Source organism: Ischnura elegans, chromosome 3 (genome assembly GCF_921293095.1).
Source record: "Ischnura elegans chromosome 3, ioIscEleg1.1, whole genome shotgun sequence".
Classification (NCBI taxonomy): domain Eukaryota; kingdom Metazoa; phylum Arthropoda; class Insecta; order Odonata; family Coenagrionidae; genus Ischnura; species Ischnura elegans.
The window spans coordinates 118292642-118311600 of record NC_060248.1 but is presented as its reverse complement, the minus strand read 5'-3'; the positions used below and the strand labels follow the sequence as shown (position 1 = coordinate 118311600).

General features: G+C 38.1%; 1 protein-coding gene across 1 annotated transcript; it reads left to right on the top strand.

Annotated features, from left to right (window-relative positions):
- The first annotated feature begins 16991 nt into the window (after positions 1-16991).
- LOC124155256 (jerky protein homolog-like) lies at positions 16992-17990 on the top strand. Its single transcript, XM_046528975.1, has one exon. The coding sequence runs from the start codon at positions 16992-16994 to the stop codon at positions 17988-17990; it is 999 nt and encodes a 332-aa protein (XP_046384931.1).
- Positions 17991-18959: the final 969 nt, after the last annotated feature.

Genomic DNA, 18959 nt, shown 5'->3' with positions numbered 1-18959 from the left:
GTAATAAAATTTGATACACTTAAATTACTTTGAATTGTATTACCACGTGGAAAGTTAAGTGTATGCTTTAAGATGTTTTTGATGAAGTAATAATTTTTGTGATATTAAGAATTTTTATGTTATGGAATTGTAAATATTTCTGTTGTGTAACATTTCAGCTCGAGTGTGAGGAACGTTAGAGCTTTGAATTTTATTTTCTCTAGATACCTTATATAGACAAAATTATAGAAGATTTTCCGAAATATGCCTAATAAAAGTTATAAATCAGTCGCAGGGTGTACAAGTCGCCAAAAGCATAGACGCAGAGTACAGCAAGGTGATATATTTATGGAGAAGCTTGCGCAACATGCTGAAAGTCAGGCAACAGCTAGTACGAATTCTGAGAATTTGTTTGAGATGGGTGATTTAGGCCGGCCGCACACTAAGCCACCGGTGGCCGCCTTTCGCCACCGGTGGTTGCCACCAGTGGTCGTCTTTCGACACCGGTGGTCGCCACTGTCAGTCAGCTTATCTCGAGAAGGTAGTTGAACCACGGACTCCGATACGGAAGCACTGTGCGTACTGCTCCTACTGAGAAGATCTCGCCGACGACGGAAAAGAAAACGACGGCATTGGGTACACCCGATGTTATTACTACGGCCAAGCCAAGGGCAATTCAGTTAATTATTTGAAGAGTTGAAAAAAGATGCAGAAAAATTCTTCAGCTACTTCAGAATGAGCTTAGCATCGTATAACAGCTTACTTGAGTTGACAGAGTTTCATTTAAGACATGAAGATACCAAGATGAGGAAAAGCATACCTCCAATTGAAAGGCTCGCAATTACATTGAGGTTGGTATTAAAAATAGTAATAATATTAAAACTTATTTCTATTATATTCTTTCTTCTCACCTATGTAAAAACTTGAATTCCTTAGGCTAATTTGACATTCGAAAAAAAGGGAAATAATGAGCAACAACTTTTTTTAACTTCACACTTTTATTGAATACAGTACTGGCTTAAATTTAGTAGAAATATTATCAAAATTGAACATTTATGGAGCTCTGTTGCAGCTTTTTATCACTTAATACTTTTAATAATTCAATACTGACACAAATCAAATCTCGTACAATAATTATTCCTTATTTCCTCCAAATATGTTATCTATTATGGAGCTCGCTTCTGACATAGCTTCACTAATGGTGGGAGATAAACACGGTGGTGACACTTGCGAACTGTTTTCTGTTGTATTAGCATACTCTTGCTGAGATTCTTGCGAGTAGCGTTGATGTTGAAGTGCAGTAACATTTTGGGGTCCATTATATCCACTTTGAAAATTATAAGACTGTGTCGTTGGTTGATAGTGAGACATGGGCTGTTGATTACAAAAATTATATCCTGTATGTGTATACGATTTATATTTCTTAATAATATTCATAATTTCCGTTTTAGCATCCAAACGGTAGTCTTCGTGGATTTTTTTGAAATCCGGCACTAAAGAAATAAAAAAATTACGATCTGCATCTTCATCTGCAGACGATTTCTTTTTAATATTATCGGACAATTGTTGTAAAAGTTCATTTTCTCTTTTTTCGATATTTGCAAGACCTACTTTTTTGTTAATAGGTTTTGAGTTGTCTGGCGAGTAAGAAGCATTAGCTTCATGGACTTCTTCCTCTGCATTCTTTACTGGCCTAACATCCGACAAATCAGACAAAAATGATAATTGCTGGAAGTAAACGTACTCCTTTCGGCTAGAAGCTGCTGCGCCACTTGCGATGCTTTTTTTCTTGGCTACCTCTCTATTATAACTATCCCGGAGACTCTTCCACTTGCGTTGCAATTGAGCAGCTGAAATGGCAAATCAAATTGCATTGGTTGGCAATAAAAGATAATTAGATACTTTGGTATTATTCGGAGGGCACTATTATACAGCTCTATGCGGTGGCTTTTGTTAGGTTATGTTATCATATCATAATATAATCTAACCTGTCTCCAAATATCCCCCTCCCCTAAGTAAATCCCCTCCAGTAGTAGTGGCCTCCGTAAAATACCAAAGTACAGTACCGAAAAAATATTTAAAGAGTTTATGACTTGCTGCAGGTTATATATGACAAGTGCAGGTTTAATAATTTTGGTACCTTAATGTTGAGTATTACCGAGGAGAGGAGGACCAAGCCCATGTTATCAGAGCGTATGCGTTTTTGACGTAGTTCTGGAGCTGTGGCTCAGATGGCTCTGAGGCTCACAGCTCCAATCGCGCGGGCTATTTGACTCTCGCCGTACAGAGCGCTCCACGTTCACTTGACTGTATGGGATCTTATGGGGATTCGTTTCCCATGCTATTCTCCATAAGGCCGGGAGCGCGGTTGCAAGCCGTCAATTAGAACATGAAAATTAATATTTCGCTCTGCATATGTTAAAAATGAATTAAATGTAGAATGAGACGCTGCATTCATTGGTACCAATAGTTTTTCGATAAACGTCATAACAAAAGCTATAAAAAACATTTCCTTAAATTTCCGTTAGAAACGTGTATTTTTTTACTTTATCTTTTTATCGCAATTGTCGCCTAACCGTTGGGTCTATTGAATTGAAACTTCTGCATAAATTTCCTCATACTATTTTCTCTATGAAGGTTTTCACCTTTTTTCACAGTTAATGGGAAAAGAATTGTTATGCCGATGTTACACCCAATAGGACAAGAAAATTGGGATTTTTGTAAGGTAAAAAGTAGTCGCCTACTAACTTACGTTTCTTACGTCATAGGTGCCTATATGCTGCGAATCAAATTTGAAGAAAACAATAAAGCTGTTTTTAGTCTAAAAATCATTTACCTACCTCAATTTGGAAGGGAGTTACAAGGTTTTGATATTACGAAAAAATATTACGGCGCCACTGAGCCGAGCTTCTCGCTTTGTCTTGCAACCTCCATGCGCGCGGAGAGAAAATTCTCGGGCGGGAAAGGATATTTTTGTCAATGCTTACTAGGAAATATGTACTCCTTCGTTACATATCCCTAAAGGAGAATACTGATACGTTGTCATTTCAATACTTACCTACTTATTCAGGAAATAAAGCTAATTTTGACGGCTTGGAACGACGAATTACGCCTTGGGTCTTTATAAAGAGATGGCTTCGAATTCTGGGGCCTTGCTACCCTGCATAAAGTTTATTTTCACTCATTTGGGGTGTTATACTGTCCGAAGACAATGTTTTCGGAGGGTGAGTAGTGGGTTTCCCGAGAGGGTAGCTAAGGTTTTTTTCTCATTTTTAAGAAAGTTAACCAATTATGGTCGTAGGAAGACTGGTCTGCTGTAGAAGGGCTTTTCGGCCCTTGTATATGCTCTAAAAACATCGGTTGCTGTTTCATAATTTATAACACAATTTCCAGTGTTCAAGGTTCTTGGCTCCATTTACTATCATTTTACTTCTGCGTTTACCGCGTGAAGAATCTTGAATTTCTGTCTTTGTACGGAGAAGATCTTCTGGTATCCATATTGCGGTAATTAAATCCTATTGATTTTTAATAGCACCAGTGTGGGATGCTTTATAAATTTCCCTACCATTCACTTCGACAAAAATTCGAAAATTATAATTTCATAGATGAGGAAACCATTTTTGCGACTAAGTTTCTATTTTCACCGATAGAAACTCCGTATACACGCTCACGTATAATTCGCATCATTTTCGATTAGTTTCTGCATTTTTTCAAAACAACATTAAAATTATTTGACCGCATTGAATTTTGTCAGTTGTACGTGGGTCGTTTAAAACATTTTTATAGAATTCCTTCGTGCAATGTGGGCATTAAATTTCAAGGCTGTCCATACATATTTTGACAGTATTGTTTCAGAGGGCTGTTGCCACTATTCATCTGAGTTACCATTTGAAGCTTTTTCTCTGCCACTGCAGTTTTTTTGCGTTTTACAATACAGCTACATCAATTCACACCCTGAATCTATCCGTCTATCACGTAATAAGTCGAACTCAATTCATACTTATTGAATTTTTTCTGCGCCAAAGAATTTGTACCACATTAGAAGACAAATATCCTAGAAAGCAAACCGTTAACTTAACTGTTTCAGCTTATGAATGATTCTAAGTATTTTGGAACCATGATTTACTATTTAAGAAATTAATAAAGTATTTTTTTAACGTAATAAATTGCCATGTTACGGTCATTTGTCTTCTAACTTATCTCAAAACGGTCAAGCTTAGAATCATTGAAAATTACTTTCCATTTTGGTATAAATAAATCCGATGACCTCCGATATCGTTTTTATAATCGTTCAAGAGATTTTCAGAGAATAGTTTTAGTAATGGGTAATTTTATAAAAAATGAGTTTTTTGATGGAGAGAATAAAAGAGCGTGATTAGTGTAAAGGAGAGTTTACTAACTTCAGTTTTTTACTACAAACACATATTTATCACTTTTTTATTTATGAGACAAAATTCTTATCTTATCTCTGCTATTGCGTTAGCCAGCTGACATCCATTTACAATTTTTTTTAATTAGGCATGTAAAAAGCAGATCATATACATAGAATATATGCAATTTGCATTCATGTGTAATGCCTGCGTCGGTGTGGCCCTCTACTTTCTCTTTCAGATTTCTTTGCAACTTAGAAATTAAAGTTTTTCTTACATTTTGCTAATGTGAATTTTTTTTTTTAATTCTTTTGAAAACTTTCAAGGCAGCTTTAATTAAAACAAAAAAGTCACTGGATGGGTAATGAAGACCGGAAGATGTATTCTTCAGGCCAGGAAAGGTCTTATTTAAAATTAGGAGTTGAGACTTATCGCTCATGTCCTCCTTGCCCACAAATATTTCCTCGCACTTGGGACAGGAAAATCTTTCAATCAGTCTTCTTTCCAAGTACCCTGCGAAGTATGCGTCGGAGCAATCCTGGAGGGTGACCACATCCGTTCCGATGTCAGAGCTTACGTCAACGTGCTCCTCGGAGGAGTTTGTTGAAGTGTCTTCTTCACCTTCTTCCATATCCGTAGGCAAAGTTGAAGAGCATGGCTCCATGGATCTAATCCATTCCTCATTTTGTATGTCCAGCATGTAGCTATCATCGACGTCGTAGCCTGAAGATTTAGGAGGTTTCAACAAACTTAGCACTGAAACTTGCCTGAAGCTCGCTCTGAATCCCTTTACTGTGGGATTGCGATTAAAGCCCCCCTTCTGCCTCATCACAGAGAAAAAGTTTTCCAGGACGTCTTTTCCTCTCTGGTATTACTTATTTTACAATTTAACCTAAATTAAATAAGACACCCAAACGTCTGGTTAAAAAATGTCATACAGTTATTATAATGGTTTGTACTTGTTTGTTTTAGGTATTTGTCAACTGGATGCTCGTATGGTGACTTTGAGTTTTGCTATCGTTGTGGTGCATCTACAGCTAGAAATATTGTAAAAGAAACTTGCGCAGTAATCTGGGACCAACTGAAATATATTTGTATGCCAGAATTGACTAAAGAAAGATGGCTTAAAATAGCCGATGGATTTAATGATGTCGCTAATTTTCCGAATTGCTTGGGGGCAATTGACGGAAAACACATCAGAATAATTAAGCCGTTAGAAAGTGGATCATTATATTACAATAACAAACACTTCTTCTCTTTAGTGTTGCTTGCTGTTTGTGACGTGAATTACATGTTTACATTCGTAGATGTTGGAAGTTATGGAAAAGCATCAGATTCCACTATAAATAAAAATTGTGAACTGTTTCGGAAAATGCAAGATGGAACACTAAACATTCCATCACCAACGCCAATTTCAGTGAATTCTCCTCCTATAAATTATTCATTTGTTGGTGACGAAGCTTTTGGACTTTCTGAACATATGTTAAGGCCATTTTCTGGAAAACATCTGACACGTGAAAAAAGAATTTTCAACTATAGATTATGTCGAGCAAGGCGCTGTATTGAATGCTCTTTGGAATTTTCACAAGCAAATGGAAGATACTGAACCGGCCATCAAATGTATCAATAGAGTTCGCAGAAAAAATTGTTACGGCATGGTGCCTTTTACATAATTTTGTTCGCGAAAGAGATGGATATAATTTTCAACACAGTTTGAATATTGACCGTGAAGCTATTGAACGCACCGATATGCCACACCGTCGAGGAGTCATCAACAGAGATGTTCTGAGAGATTATTTTGTAAGTGAGGATGGAGCTCTACCATGGCAAAACGATAAAATATAAATTAACGTCTTTGCTTCATTTAACTTAACTACATATTAACTTGTTAGTTGGATTAATATGATTTCATTATAATAAATTTGTCTCCTTACCTGCTTTGTTTTTTTTCTGCGGTACCTATTTCCTCAAATTTATTTACAAATCGTAAACACAACTCCCCCCAGGCTTTTGTTTTGTTCAATCTGTCACTGTAGGCATCACATCGCAAGTCCCATATTGCTGGACGGGCTTCCACTTCGGATATAAAAACATCGATATCGAACTCCATCTTGAACAACTGCTCGCACGTACGGTCTGACAACAACTGTGCCTCGTGAGTTTTGACAGCGGCGATGCCACGGTGGTGATGGCGCCGGAGTGGCGTAGTGTGCGATGGAAGTCTGGCCACCGGTGGCGACCACTAATAGCAACGAGACAGGGCCACTGCCTCAGCTTGTGGCGCAGCGAGCGCTGTGTGCGAGACGAGCCCGTATGATTACATGCAGAAGGCAATCCTCAGAGTTTGTCTGCCACCGGTGGCTAAATGTGCGGCCGGCCCTAGGCGAAGTTGAACTTGGGAATGTTGTTAATGAAGAAACGGTACCTAATTTCAATGATAATGAGGAAGTAGACCTCCAAAACTATTTATTAAATGACCCTGAGTTTTAGGAACCTGAATCTGATGAAGAGAGGAGGAGGAAAATGCTAGGGGAAATGAGTTTAATTTCCATCAATTTCGAAATGCTCTTGCGGATTGGTCTCGCAGTAAGCCAAGACCAATGAGAAGCAAAGTAAATTCTCTTCTGAAGTTGCTTCGAACACATCCATCCTTCGAAACGCTGCCGCGGGATGTTCGAACACTGTTGCAAACACAAAGGAAAACAGTAATAAAAGAAATAGAAGGCGGAGAATATTTTTATTTAGGAATCGAAAAAAATTTACTCCATCTCTTCCAACGATATTCATTTCTAACCAAAGAAACAACCATAAATTTGCATTGTAACATTGACGGAGTGCCAATTTCTGGTAGCTCTGGGAAACAACTTTGGCCAATTTTAATGAGCATTGCAAATCATCAAGAAATACCACCATTTCCAATTGGAATATACCATAGTAGGTATTCAAAGCCAATAGACGTTCAGGTATTTTTAGAAGATTATGTCAATGAAATGATTTTTTTAAAAACAGCTGGCTTAAGAGTACATGGGTAAGAAGTTTGAGGTCCACGTAACTGCTTATGTATGTGATGCCCCTGCTAGAGCTTTCATTACACAAACTAAGTGTCACACTGGGTATTCTTCATGTGCTAGGTGCACAGTTCATGGTGTCTATATTTCAAGCAGAGTTGCATTCGATGAATTTAATTGCCCATTGAGAACAGATGAGAGTTTCCGAAATAAATTAGATGATGATCATCACATTGGAACTTCACCATCGCTCGCTATACCAGGAACAAAATTAGTATCTGAAGTAGTTTTAGATTACATGCATTTGGTATGCCTGGGTGTAATGAGGAAAATGTTGTTTCTATTTCAGCGGGGAAACTTGAGAGTCAGACTACCAGGCAGGCTTACAGTTGAGCTAAATAATAAAATTCAGGGCATTAGAAATTTAATGCCATTAGAATTTGCTCGGAAACCAAGAAGTTTAGGCGATCTTTCAAGGTGGAAGGCAACAGAATTGAGACAAATCTTACTTTACAGTGGCCCATACCTTTTCAATGGGATACTGCGTCCCAGTGTCAGTAAGCACTTTCTATCGTTTCATTATGCTATAAGAATCTTAGTATCTGACAGTTATTTCAATACATATATACAATATGCAAAACAATTACTACGTTATTTTGTCTCCAATTTTGGTTCCCTTTATGATTTAGAAAATCTTTCGTATAATGTTCATGGTCTTCTACATTTAGTTGATGATTGTGAGAAATATGGGCCACTTGATAAGTTTAGTGCATTTAAATTTGAAAATAAGCGACAGGATTTGAAAAAGTCAGTCGTACAATTTGACAAAACATTACAGCAATTAGTCCGCCGAATCGAAGAAGAAATGGCAGTTGACCAAGTTCCGGAAAATGTAAATATCCCTAACTATATAATTAGGAAAAGAATTGCAGATCCTTTACCTTTCGGTATGGAAGTTCCCTGTTTTTCAGCAATTCAACTTGCCAGTTTCAAAATTACATTCCAGATCCCTAATAACTGTGTTTATCTTAGATACCGGTGAAATAGTTGTAGTTCAGTTAATAGCAACATGCAATAATGAGAAATATTTTGTTGGAAAGCAATTTTTAGTAAATGATGACTATTATACTAAGCCAGATCTTGAGAGAGAGTCTCGCACTTAAGCCTAATATCCTCTCCTACAAACATATAGCTATACCAGAGCACCATGGTTTTCATGAAGAAAGGTCTTTAACTACGAATCTCATGGTCATGCAATACTTCATTCTAAAACCCTTCAGTGAAGGGCATCAAGGTGATGTATTATATACTCATTCTCAGAAAACATTTGATACTGTCATTACTTACCACTTGCTTTGTAAGTTGACATGTTACGGCATTGATGGTAATCTTTTAAAATTATTATTAACTGTCTTAATGGTAGAACCCAGGTGGTCAAGATTAAATCCTTCCTCTCTAGTGTAATGAATGTGACATCTGGTGTTCCTCAAGTGTCCCGCCTGGATTGTTATTACATTTATTTATTAATGATGTTAAGCAGAAGAAAAAACCAAATGCGGGTCTATCAAATGCTGATGATTAAAAATTATATTGCAGGATTAAATATTTAGATGACTGTTTATGTTTACAGAGCAGTTTAAATAATCTATTTTGCCGGTGTTCAAGTACTTCTATAAGAATAGAAATGTGTACCAAGTGTACTATTATTATTTCAATTATCCTCTGGAATATTAAATAAAAATTATACATATATATATTTTATTTATCGATTCTTCCTTCTCGCTGTCATCTATAGAAACTATAGTGTCTTGAAGTTTCTTATTGTAGATTCCGTTATCCGTCCATCATTCTAGGCTTTTGTTGGTTTCATTGCGTTTTAGTTTATTTATCATGAGGGGATGTTAACCCTATGCTGAACCCATGGCCATGGGGGTGTTTCAGAGTCTCATAGGATTGGCGGCGTCGGAAACGGATTCATTCCGAGTCGATTGGGAACCTATCCTACGCTCGTCTTCTGTGCGTTTCATACATACTATCGCCTTTCTATGATATCTCACCCAGGGGGTGATCTAGGATTTCTTTCTGGGGGGGCCACAAGCAAGGCCATATCCAGGATTTTGTTCAGGGGGGGCACAGGGATAGTAATACAAAACGAACGCAATGATAATGGGACCGTATTAAAAATCTTGCATGTATATTAAGGGCCTGGGGGGGGGAGGGGGCACGTGCCCCCCCCCTAGATCCGCCTATGATCTCACCTTATCTGGCCAGTCAGATGAACTTTACAGATATTGAATGTCCTTCGCTAGAATTTGGAAATTCTATCCTACCACTTTGCTGCTGCAGAAAATGCCAACCTATTAATAATAGGCATTAATTGACAATTTTTCAAAGGTAGTCATCAAAATTGCCATAAATTCATTTCAGTTGAAAATCATGCATTTGCTACAAGAGTAGCAGTATAAAATGTATGTTTTTGTAAAAAAAATTACGTCTACATTTGGTATAACCGCAGACCAAAATTAAACCATTATAGGTAACCAGTAGACCAAAAAAGGAAGACATTTGCACCTAATGTAGACCTGATGTAGACCAAATATAGAAGTCTACATTTGGTATAACCGCAGACCAAAATTATACCATTATAGGTTACCAGTAGAGCAAAAAAGGAAGACATTTGCACCTAATGTAGACCGAATGTAGACCTGATGTAGACCAAATGTAGTCGCCTACATTTGGTATAAGGCAAACCATTAGGTTTGCTGTATACCAGATATAGACGTCTACATCTGGTTTACATATGGTATTCTGCAAACTTTGTGCTCTCAGGGTAGATACAATAAGTTAATATATCCTGAGAACTAAACCATCTCACTAGTATGATTTCACCAAAGCCCTCACAATAACATGAATTAGTAATTTTATTTTAATATAAATGAAATTTCCATGTTACATTTTGGTAAATGTTCTTTCAAGGTTCATGGAAAAAAGCAACCCACCGGGAGTTATTGGAGCCCTAGATGGAACACATATTGCCATTGTCCCACCTAATGCAGCCCGGGAGCACATTTACCTTAATAGGAAACATTTTCACAGCAAGAATGTGCAAGTAGTGAGTATGAATGGATATAGTTTCCTCCAATGTTGCTATATATTATATCCAATGAGAAGCTCTCAAACTGTGTAACATGTCTGACTTTACAAACACCCCAGATTTCCATATGTTTACTAACAGATGTGTGATAATGATTTAAGAATACTGGCGTTAAATGCGCAACATGGAGGGAGATCCCATGACTCCCATGTATCTATGAAGGATATGATCCTGCGTAAAGGTACTCACCAAACAGGTTAAAAATAGCAACCTATTTGATGAGGAAGGATCTAAATATTTATGATAGCCCCTCTTAGGCAGCTCTCAAAGACACTAAATTTTTTTCCCTACATCGGGGAATAAGACTGGAATGATTTACCCGAGGAAATATTGGAGCTCTTCCAATTAATACTCGTATTTTTATGACGAGGACGAAAAACATTAATAGTAACGACCTATTTTTATTTAAGAATTCTCTATTTTGCAATTTTGACTTAGATTATTTTTGTGCTTTGTTACAACCCAACCACATAGCCCATTTATTTAATAATACTAATAACAATACTTACATTTTTCATTATTTGAGGAATAGCACGGATTTCGGATTCATTATTCATCCGCCGTTCACTCAATTACACGTCGAAACACAATCTCAAAACTGGGGCTTCCACCTCATCCTTCAACTGCGCTCTCCTCTAGGTAACATTAAGCCGAGATGTTTTCCGCCAAATATTTCTGCTGTTGTCTTAGAATGTATAGAAATTCGAATTTACCTGTAACGTTTACTGAAAATGGCGGACTTTTTGGTTGAAGTGGTTGACGATATCGATGGTGAAGATAAGATATTTGCCGGAAGACGTAGGATTCCTAGGAATTTTCGGCCGAATCATGTTGATGTATGGAATGATGAATAATTGTTTCGGGGATTTCGGTTGTCGAAAAACTCAGTGAAAACGTTGCAGAATAAAATATTCCACAACAATGAGTTTCTTACGAAGAGGTATATTATATCCTTACCATGCTGTATTTATTCTTCATTTTCATTCGAATTTCGTAACTGACCGAAAAATATTAAACCGCAGGAACTGTTCCTCGTCAGCAGCTAATCAATTACTAAACAATTAAGATTTTGAGCCACGGCCTCCGTGCTGGTGACCATGGGCGATTTCTATGGGGCACACAATTCCACAGCATATCGCATTATTAAAAAAGTGACAGCGTCAATTGCTGCTCTAGACAGGTAAATAATAAAAATGCCCGCAAAGACAAGGGACATTGATAAGACGAAGGTAGCATTCCATACACACGCTTTCCGAAAGTCGTGGATTGCATTGGCTGCACTCACATGTAAATTCAATCGCCAGGTACGCGTTGGTAAAATTGTAATCTCATTCCTTTCGTTAAGAGAAGGTGTGTTGACATAACCGTCGTATGTTGTTATTATTATTATTTATTTCGTACTGGTTAATCCTTTAGCCATATTCTTAAATAAAACTTCACAGATGATAGAAGATATAAAATAACAAACACAGAATAAACCCATTTAAAAACCTAAAAAGGATTGGACAATCGACGTGAAATAGATATAGGTAGATACAATAATGTAACATCTAAGATATTGAGATGCTCTGATAGACAGCTGAGCCCATCTTTGCCACAAGTAACTTTTAAATTTAGATAGAGACATAGAGAAATAAATACTTGGACCTAATTGATAAAATTGCTCATCATTTTGGATAGCGGGGAGTTGAAGGCATAATGTTTTTAAATGGAAATAAACAACCAAGGGGTGACGAATTCTTGAACTTTGGTGGGGAGCATTAAAATTTTGCAACCTTATATAATGCTCTAACATGGAACCCTTGAAACTTCTACGGCGACTGTGGGGGCAGCGGTGTCGCGCATTCGCGGGTCGAGCAGTTAACGCGGCCAAAAGGAAGCAACTCTTAACATTGGAGGCGCGAGGAGACTCGACCGGCATTTCCAGAACATTTCGAGACGCCGGAGAATCGGCCGACTATCTATTCTATATGTATTTTAAGGAGGATGTCTGTTTGTCTGTCCGCTATGCATTCCCATACGGCTGCACGGATTACAACTCAAGTTAGTACGAAGGTGCGTCTAATGCTCCCAAAGCCCAGAGTTCCAGTTCTGGTTGTATCCGACGATTCATTTGCTTCGTTTACTCATTACCGTTTGTTACGTCCCGTCATACAAATTCTTTGGTTGGACATCCTGAAGGGTAGGCTAGTAAACTCACTGCAGGTATTGATGAGATCCCCTGTTTTGTATTAATCTCTGAATGTCTTCAAATAATGGACCCACTCCTATACCTAATAAACAAATCATTTCTCCTAGGAAAATTTCCACAAGCACTGAGAGAATCGAAAACTTCAGCTTGAATCCTGCTTCCCTTACTCTACCCAACACTGATTTCACATATGCCAGCCCAGTAACGAGGATTCCAGGGGTAGCAGATACAGAATGGCGCAGCCTCGCGACGTTGGAGCCGAAGGTGCGACTCACAACATGCAAGCTGCGGGCGACAAGTGGACCATGGATACACAGGTTTCTGCACGTTTTAATTTTCCTGAAACCATTCATGCCCCCGAATACGACTCCTTGTTCCATCTTCCCTCCGCTGTGTCAGCACCCCCAATTACAATAACTTTAGAAGCTGAGGGGCACCAATTAAAGATGGAGGTGGATATTGGTGCTGGGTATTCGATTGTTGGGCACGAGACTTACGAGGCCTTATTTCCCCATTGTGCGTTAGAAGCCCCGGGGGTTATCCTTAGTACCTGGTCAAAGGAACAGTGGACAGTGATGGGAATAATTTTTGTGAATGTTCATATCCCTCCACACAGTGCTAAACTTCCGTTGTTAGTGATGACTGGCAATGGTCCATCCTTGTTGGGAAGGAATTGGTTTCCTCATTTGGGGATCACCATTGAAGGAATCCACTCACTGTGTCCAACGCAGATACCGCAGCAGCTGGAGGCATTCAGGGACATCTTTACCCCCGGCCTGGGGAACTATGCTGGCCCACCTGCGCAAGTTGTCCTGAAATCTGCGGCTAAACCCGTATTTAGGAGGAGCAGGCCAGTTCCATTCGCCTTGACACAGAGGGTAAGTGAGGAGATAGATAAAACGGTGAAGGAAAGCATTTTAATGCCTGTGAAGTACTCGGAATGGGCAACCCCTACTGTGAATGTGGTGAAGGGGGATGGATCAATAAGAATTTGTGGGGATTATAGTGCCACTGTTAATCCTGCATGCATGCGGCAAATTTTCCCCTTGCCAACCATTGATGAATGCTGAGTAAATTGTCTGCAGGAAGTTTCTTTGCAAAAATTGACTTATCTGAAGCATTTCTACAAGTAGGTGTTTATGAGGAATCTTCTAAAATCCTTACATTAAATACCCATAAGGTATTGTTTCGTATGTTGAGATTACCACCTGGATTATGTTCGGCACCAGCTATTTTTCAAGGCATAATGGAAACAATCCTTGCAGGTTTGGAGGGAGAGTTAGTGTATATCGATGATATACTGTGTCATGCACCTTAAAAAGACTTGTTGTGGGCATATGTGAAATCAGTGTTGGGTAGAGTAAGGGAAGCAGGATTCAAGCTGAAGTTTTCGATTCTCTCAGTGCTTATGGAAATTTTCCAAGGGAAAATGATTTGTTTATTAAGTATAGGAGTGGGTCCATTATTTGAAGACATTCAGAGATTAATACAAAACAGGGGATCTCATCAATACCTGCAGTGAGTTTACTACCTAGATTGATTATAGCTGATTTAAGTTCAGTAGCTGTACAAGGTGAAAGGAAGAATGAGTGCATGTTAAAAGGAGTTTCAAGGTAGGCAGTGGGTGAGGGGAGGGTGGTGGTAGAACAGGAAAAATGATTGTTAATCAATGTAGCAAGTTCACTATGGTCCGAAATGGTATCGCTATTAGTACCTTGAACGGTGGGCAGTTGAGAAATCTTATTAGCTCTGTCTTTGTTCACAATATTCCACATTTCCTTTGATTTGTTAGCTGCACTCGCAACTCGATTGTTGTGAAATGTCCGCTTGGCCTCATTCAATGCATGTTGATATTGTCTTTTGTATAATTTTTACTCACACTACATATATATAAAGTGGACACGAGGCTGATTTCATCCCAGAAATGGTGCAACGGGTTAAAAAAGGGAAAAAATGGACATTTGGGAACAATTGTGCATCGTTTTGGCCATTTGTAGGAAAGATATTATTACTAATGATCATGTTTTTCCCTTCCATTCTCTGCTCCTTGACCTCCCTCAGCTAATGGGGGGGAAAAACCTTCGGAGCACCTGAAAATAGTCACCATCCCCTACCTCACCCCAGTCCAAAGGTCAGTTTAAAATTCCCAACCCTCCCTCTTTCCGCCCCGACCTTCTCAAAAGTTTGAAAGTGTGTAAGTTTGTATTTATGTTGGTATGGTTAATTTCTTGGTTTAGTCTTGATAATGCTGCAGTGCAGCGAAACATGTCGACTGTAGATTAATAAATTTTTATGTAGAAAGTGCAAAGTGTTTCACTTCGTATCTCATTTCTTCAGCATTACAGGTCACAGTGCAAAGACAGAAACGGTACTTTCTCTTAATCCATATTAGTGGACTGATGAGAGAAAAAATTTAACCTTGCCTCAGCAAACGGATCTATAATGATCAATTACAATGTCAAACATATTCTTGTATGGAATTTTATATTTTTCACTTAAAAATGACAATATTGCTTGAAAAAATTATATCCACAGAAAAATGTATTCTAGTATAGTGCTAATAACTTTATTATTCACAATGATGAATTGTTATTTTTCAAGTGTCCTACTTTTCCCCCTGTTACATCAGCGGGTTGAACAATACTTAATGCATCAGATGGCACAGGATTTATTTCCAACTTCACACAGTACTACACTTAACGGTCGTAAAGCCAGGGCTACTTCCCGCGAGCCCGGAAGTTCGTTACCCACTGCCACTACTTACTCCTGCTGGACAGGCTGGTATTCATATATAAACAAAAGAACATCAAAAAACACTAAGCGCTCATACACAACACCCCCTTTGTCCTCTTTTTTCACTATTTTGGTGCTCTCCTTTTTTTCATCTCTTAGCATCTGGTCACCCTGCTCATGTTTAATTGTGTCCTCGGGGGCTGGAGGGGAGGTTCCCTCAGTACACTCTGCTACTGTGGATAATTGATTCAAAAATATTCTTATGCAGCTCTCCAGTGGAACACTAATTTGCAAAGTATATATCCAAAGTATCTTCATATGATATAATTAAAATTATATTCGAAAATATTTTCATCATGAAAAATATTAGCAGTTAATTTAACTTGCTGACTACACTGCATGCACAGGCCATTGTGTTAGGTGATTCCAGGAATTATTATAAATAACTGCAATGTAAAAGTACACCATCCTTGTTACAATGGTGTTCCACAGCACGGAGTACATGATAACTAAAAATTCCATTTCTAGTCCATATAATGGTTGAACTACTAATTAATAGGCTTATTCGTTTTGTGGCCATTATGCAGTACTGCTATCACACCTGTGTACACACCGACACATTTTACTAACCGACTTCAATCCATCATTACCTCAAGGAGTGAAAAGAAATTTTTTTTTGTCTATTCAATACCAATATGATTACAGCATGACTTTAAGAAAAAATATAATATTTTATAATGATATGCATTTGTTTTTCCTGAAATGATTCGTGAAGCACAATGTTTGATTGATGTGGCTTGTTGTAAGTACCTACGTAGTAAATAATGTAATCTGGAAGTATGATCCATGCAAAATCTTTCGTAATTAATCAAACCATCCGTACCAGCATCTAAAGAAACAAATGTAATTAAAGAGAGCTGTTGAGCTGCATGCAATAAAAATGGAAACTGCTCTGGCAAAGCAAGCAAGGGCTTTGGCCAATAACCAAAAAACCATTAAAATTTAAATTGTCTATTCAATACCAATATGATTACAGCATTACTTTGTCCCATCAGGGTAACTTTGGCCCACACTTTAAAAAGTTATTTAATATTTTCAAGCAGTTTTTTCAGTCCACAAATTGTCATAGTGAATACTGTAACCATTAGGTGGCTGCACTAACTAGAGATTCCTACAAGGTCGGTAAAAGACTTTTACCAACCTTGATTCCTACAGTTTTCAAGGTTCCAAAGTTTACCACTAGGTGCCAGCAGTAAATGTTTGTTTACTCTAAATATTGCAGCAGTTTTTAAGTCTTCAAACTTTCTGGTGTACAACAAGAGTAGAAGCCTTAAAATTTTTGGTAAGTAGTTTTTCCATATTTTAATGTAGTTGGCATGATGGCCTAAGCACTATCACTCTTTAGGTTATTGATTTAATAGTAGTATTTCATAACCAAGTTAAAATGCCAATTTTTATTATTATTTGGGGCAACTTTGGCCCACTACATTTTCCTATTTCCTCTTACTTGATTTCTTGTTGCCTTGTAGGTAAAGTAAGTCTGTGAAACTTACATTATGCCAAGAACTCATAAAAGACCACCTGGAGCCAGGGCATATGGAGATTATACTCAGGAAACATTGGAAAGATGCTTGGAGGACATTAGATCTGGAAGGAAAACTCAAAGGGCTGCTGCTTCATTTTATGGAATCGGAAGGAGTACCATTAAGAATAAATTAAAAGGCTTACATGAGAAACATCCTGGTAAACCAACAGTTTTTGTTCCTCAAGAAGAAGAAAGTATTGCTGAACATATAAAGCTTTTGTCTGAGTTTGGCTTTCCCATAACAGAATACCATCTCAGGTGCATTGTGAAATCCTATTTAGACAAGTCAGGTCGGAAAGTGACAGAGTTTGCCAAGTGTGACAACATGCCTGAGTATGATTGGGGAAAAAGCTTCCTTAAACGCCATCCGGATCTTTCAACCAGAGTTTGCAGTAACATAAAGAGAGAGCGCATTGCAATTGATTCAATTGCAATTGATTCAAATGCAATTGAATATTATTTTGATAATTTGGAAAGATGTCTTACAGAAGTCCCGCCACAAAATTTGTGGAATTATGATGAGACAAATCTGACTGATGATCCAGGAAATAACAAAGTTGTCTGTAGTAGGGGAAGCAAATATGTTGAACAAGTAATGAACTCATCAAAAACATCCACCTCTGTCATGATCTGCGGAAATGCCAAAGGAGAATTGTTGCCTCCTTACGTTTTGTTTAAGGCTGAAAGACTCTGGGATACATGGACTGAAGGTGGGCCCAAGGGTTGCCGATATGACCGATCAAAAAGTGGTTGGTTTGATTCTGCCATTTTTGAAGAATGGTTCTTCAGCCTTGTTCTTCCAAGACTAAGAAAACAGGATGGTGTTAAAGTGCTCCTAGGGGATAATTTGGCCTCTCATATTAATCATGCTGTCATTAAAGCATGTCAGGAAAATCACATTCACTTTGTCTTCCTCCTCATTCAACTCACCTCACCCAGCCATTGGATGTTGCCTACTTCCATCCAATGAAAGTTGCATGGAGATGCATACTACAGGAATGGGGACGAACTGCTGAGGGTGAGAGGTTTACAACTTTGCCTAAGGATAATTTTGCAAAATTGCTGAATCAGCTGTTTACCAGAGCATTAAATGGCAAAGGGCAAAACTTAATTTCAGGTTTCAGGAAATGTGGGATTTGTCCTCTGAACAGAAATGAAGTTTTGAAGCATCTGCCTAGGGAGGACAGAGTGAATCCTGATTTAATAGGTGATGCATTCATGCAAGCTTTACTAACCAAACGAGCTGATGCTCATAATCACAGTGTTCACAAGAAGCGGAAGAGGCTAAATATTGAACCTGGAAAGAGCATATGCCCTGATGACCTGGAAGAAACCTCTTCCCGAGGATCTTCCGTCACCCCTCAGAGGACTCAGCAGAAAAAACGTGGGAGACCAAAAAAGAAAATTGTTTCCGATGACTCTGATGACTTCAATGGTCTGGATAACGTTGATTTTTGCACGGAAAATGATGAGGTGAGGCCTGCAGTATCGACTGACTGTAGAAATGGAGTGCAAGAGCAGGATAGTCACCTCAGGTTTAAGAAAGGTGACTGTAATGTTGCTGTAAAATATAATGGAGACCTGTTCCCGGGAAGGATAATAGAATTGCCAAGACATGACCAACCAGGACCATCTGTAGAGTGTATGGAAAAACACAATAAATTTTGGAGATGGCCAGAAAAGAAGGATGTCCTACAGTATGACTGGGAGGACATTAAGCAAACAATAAGGGAACCTAAATTCATCAGAAGAGGTTACTTTTCTGTACTGGAGCTGGACAACTTTCTTTCTCAATAATTGTCTTATTTTATTAAGTGTTAGGCTATATTTAATACTGATTTTTATCATTATTGTCATTACCTACTACTTCACTTAATTAAGTTCATGCAATAAAAGAAACAATATTATCTTCTGAATAAGTTCAACAGATTCAGGCTTC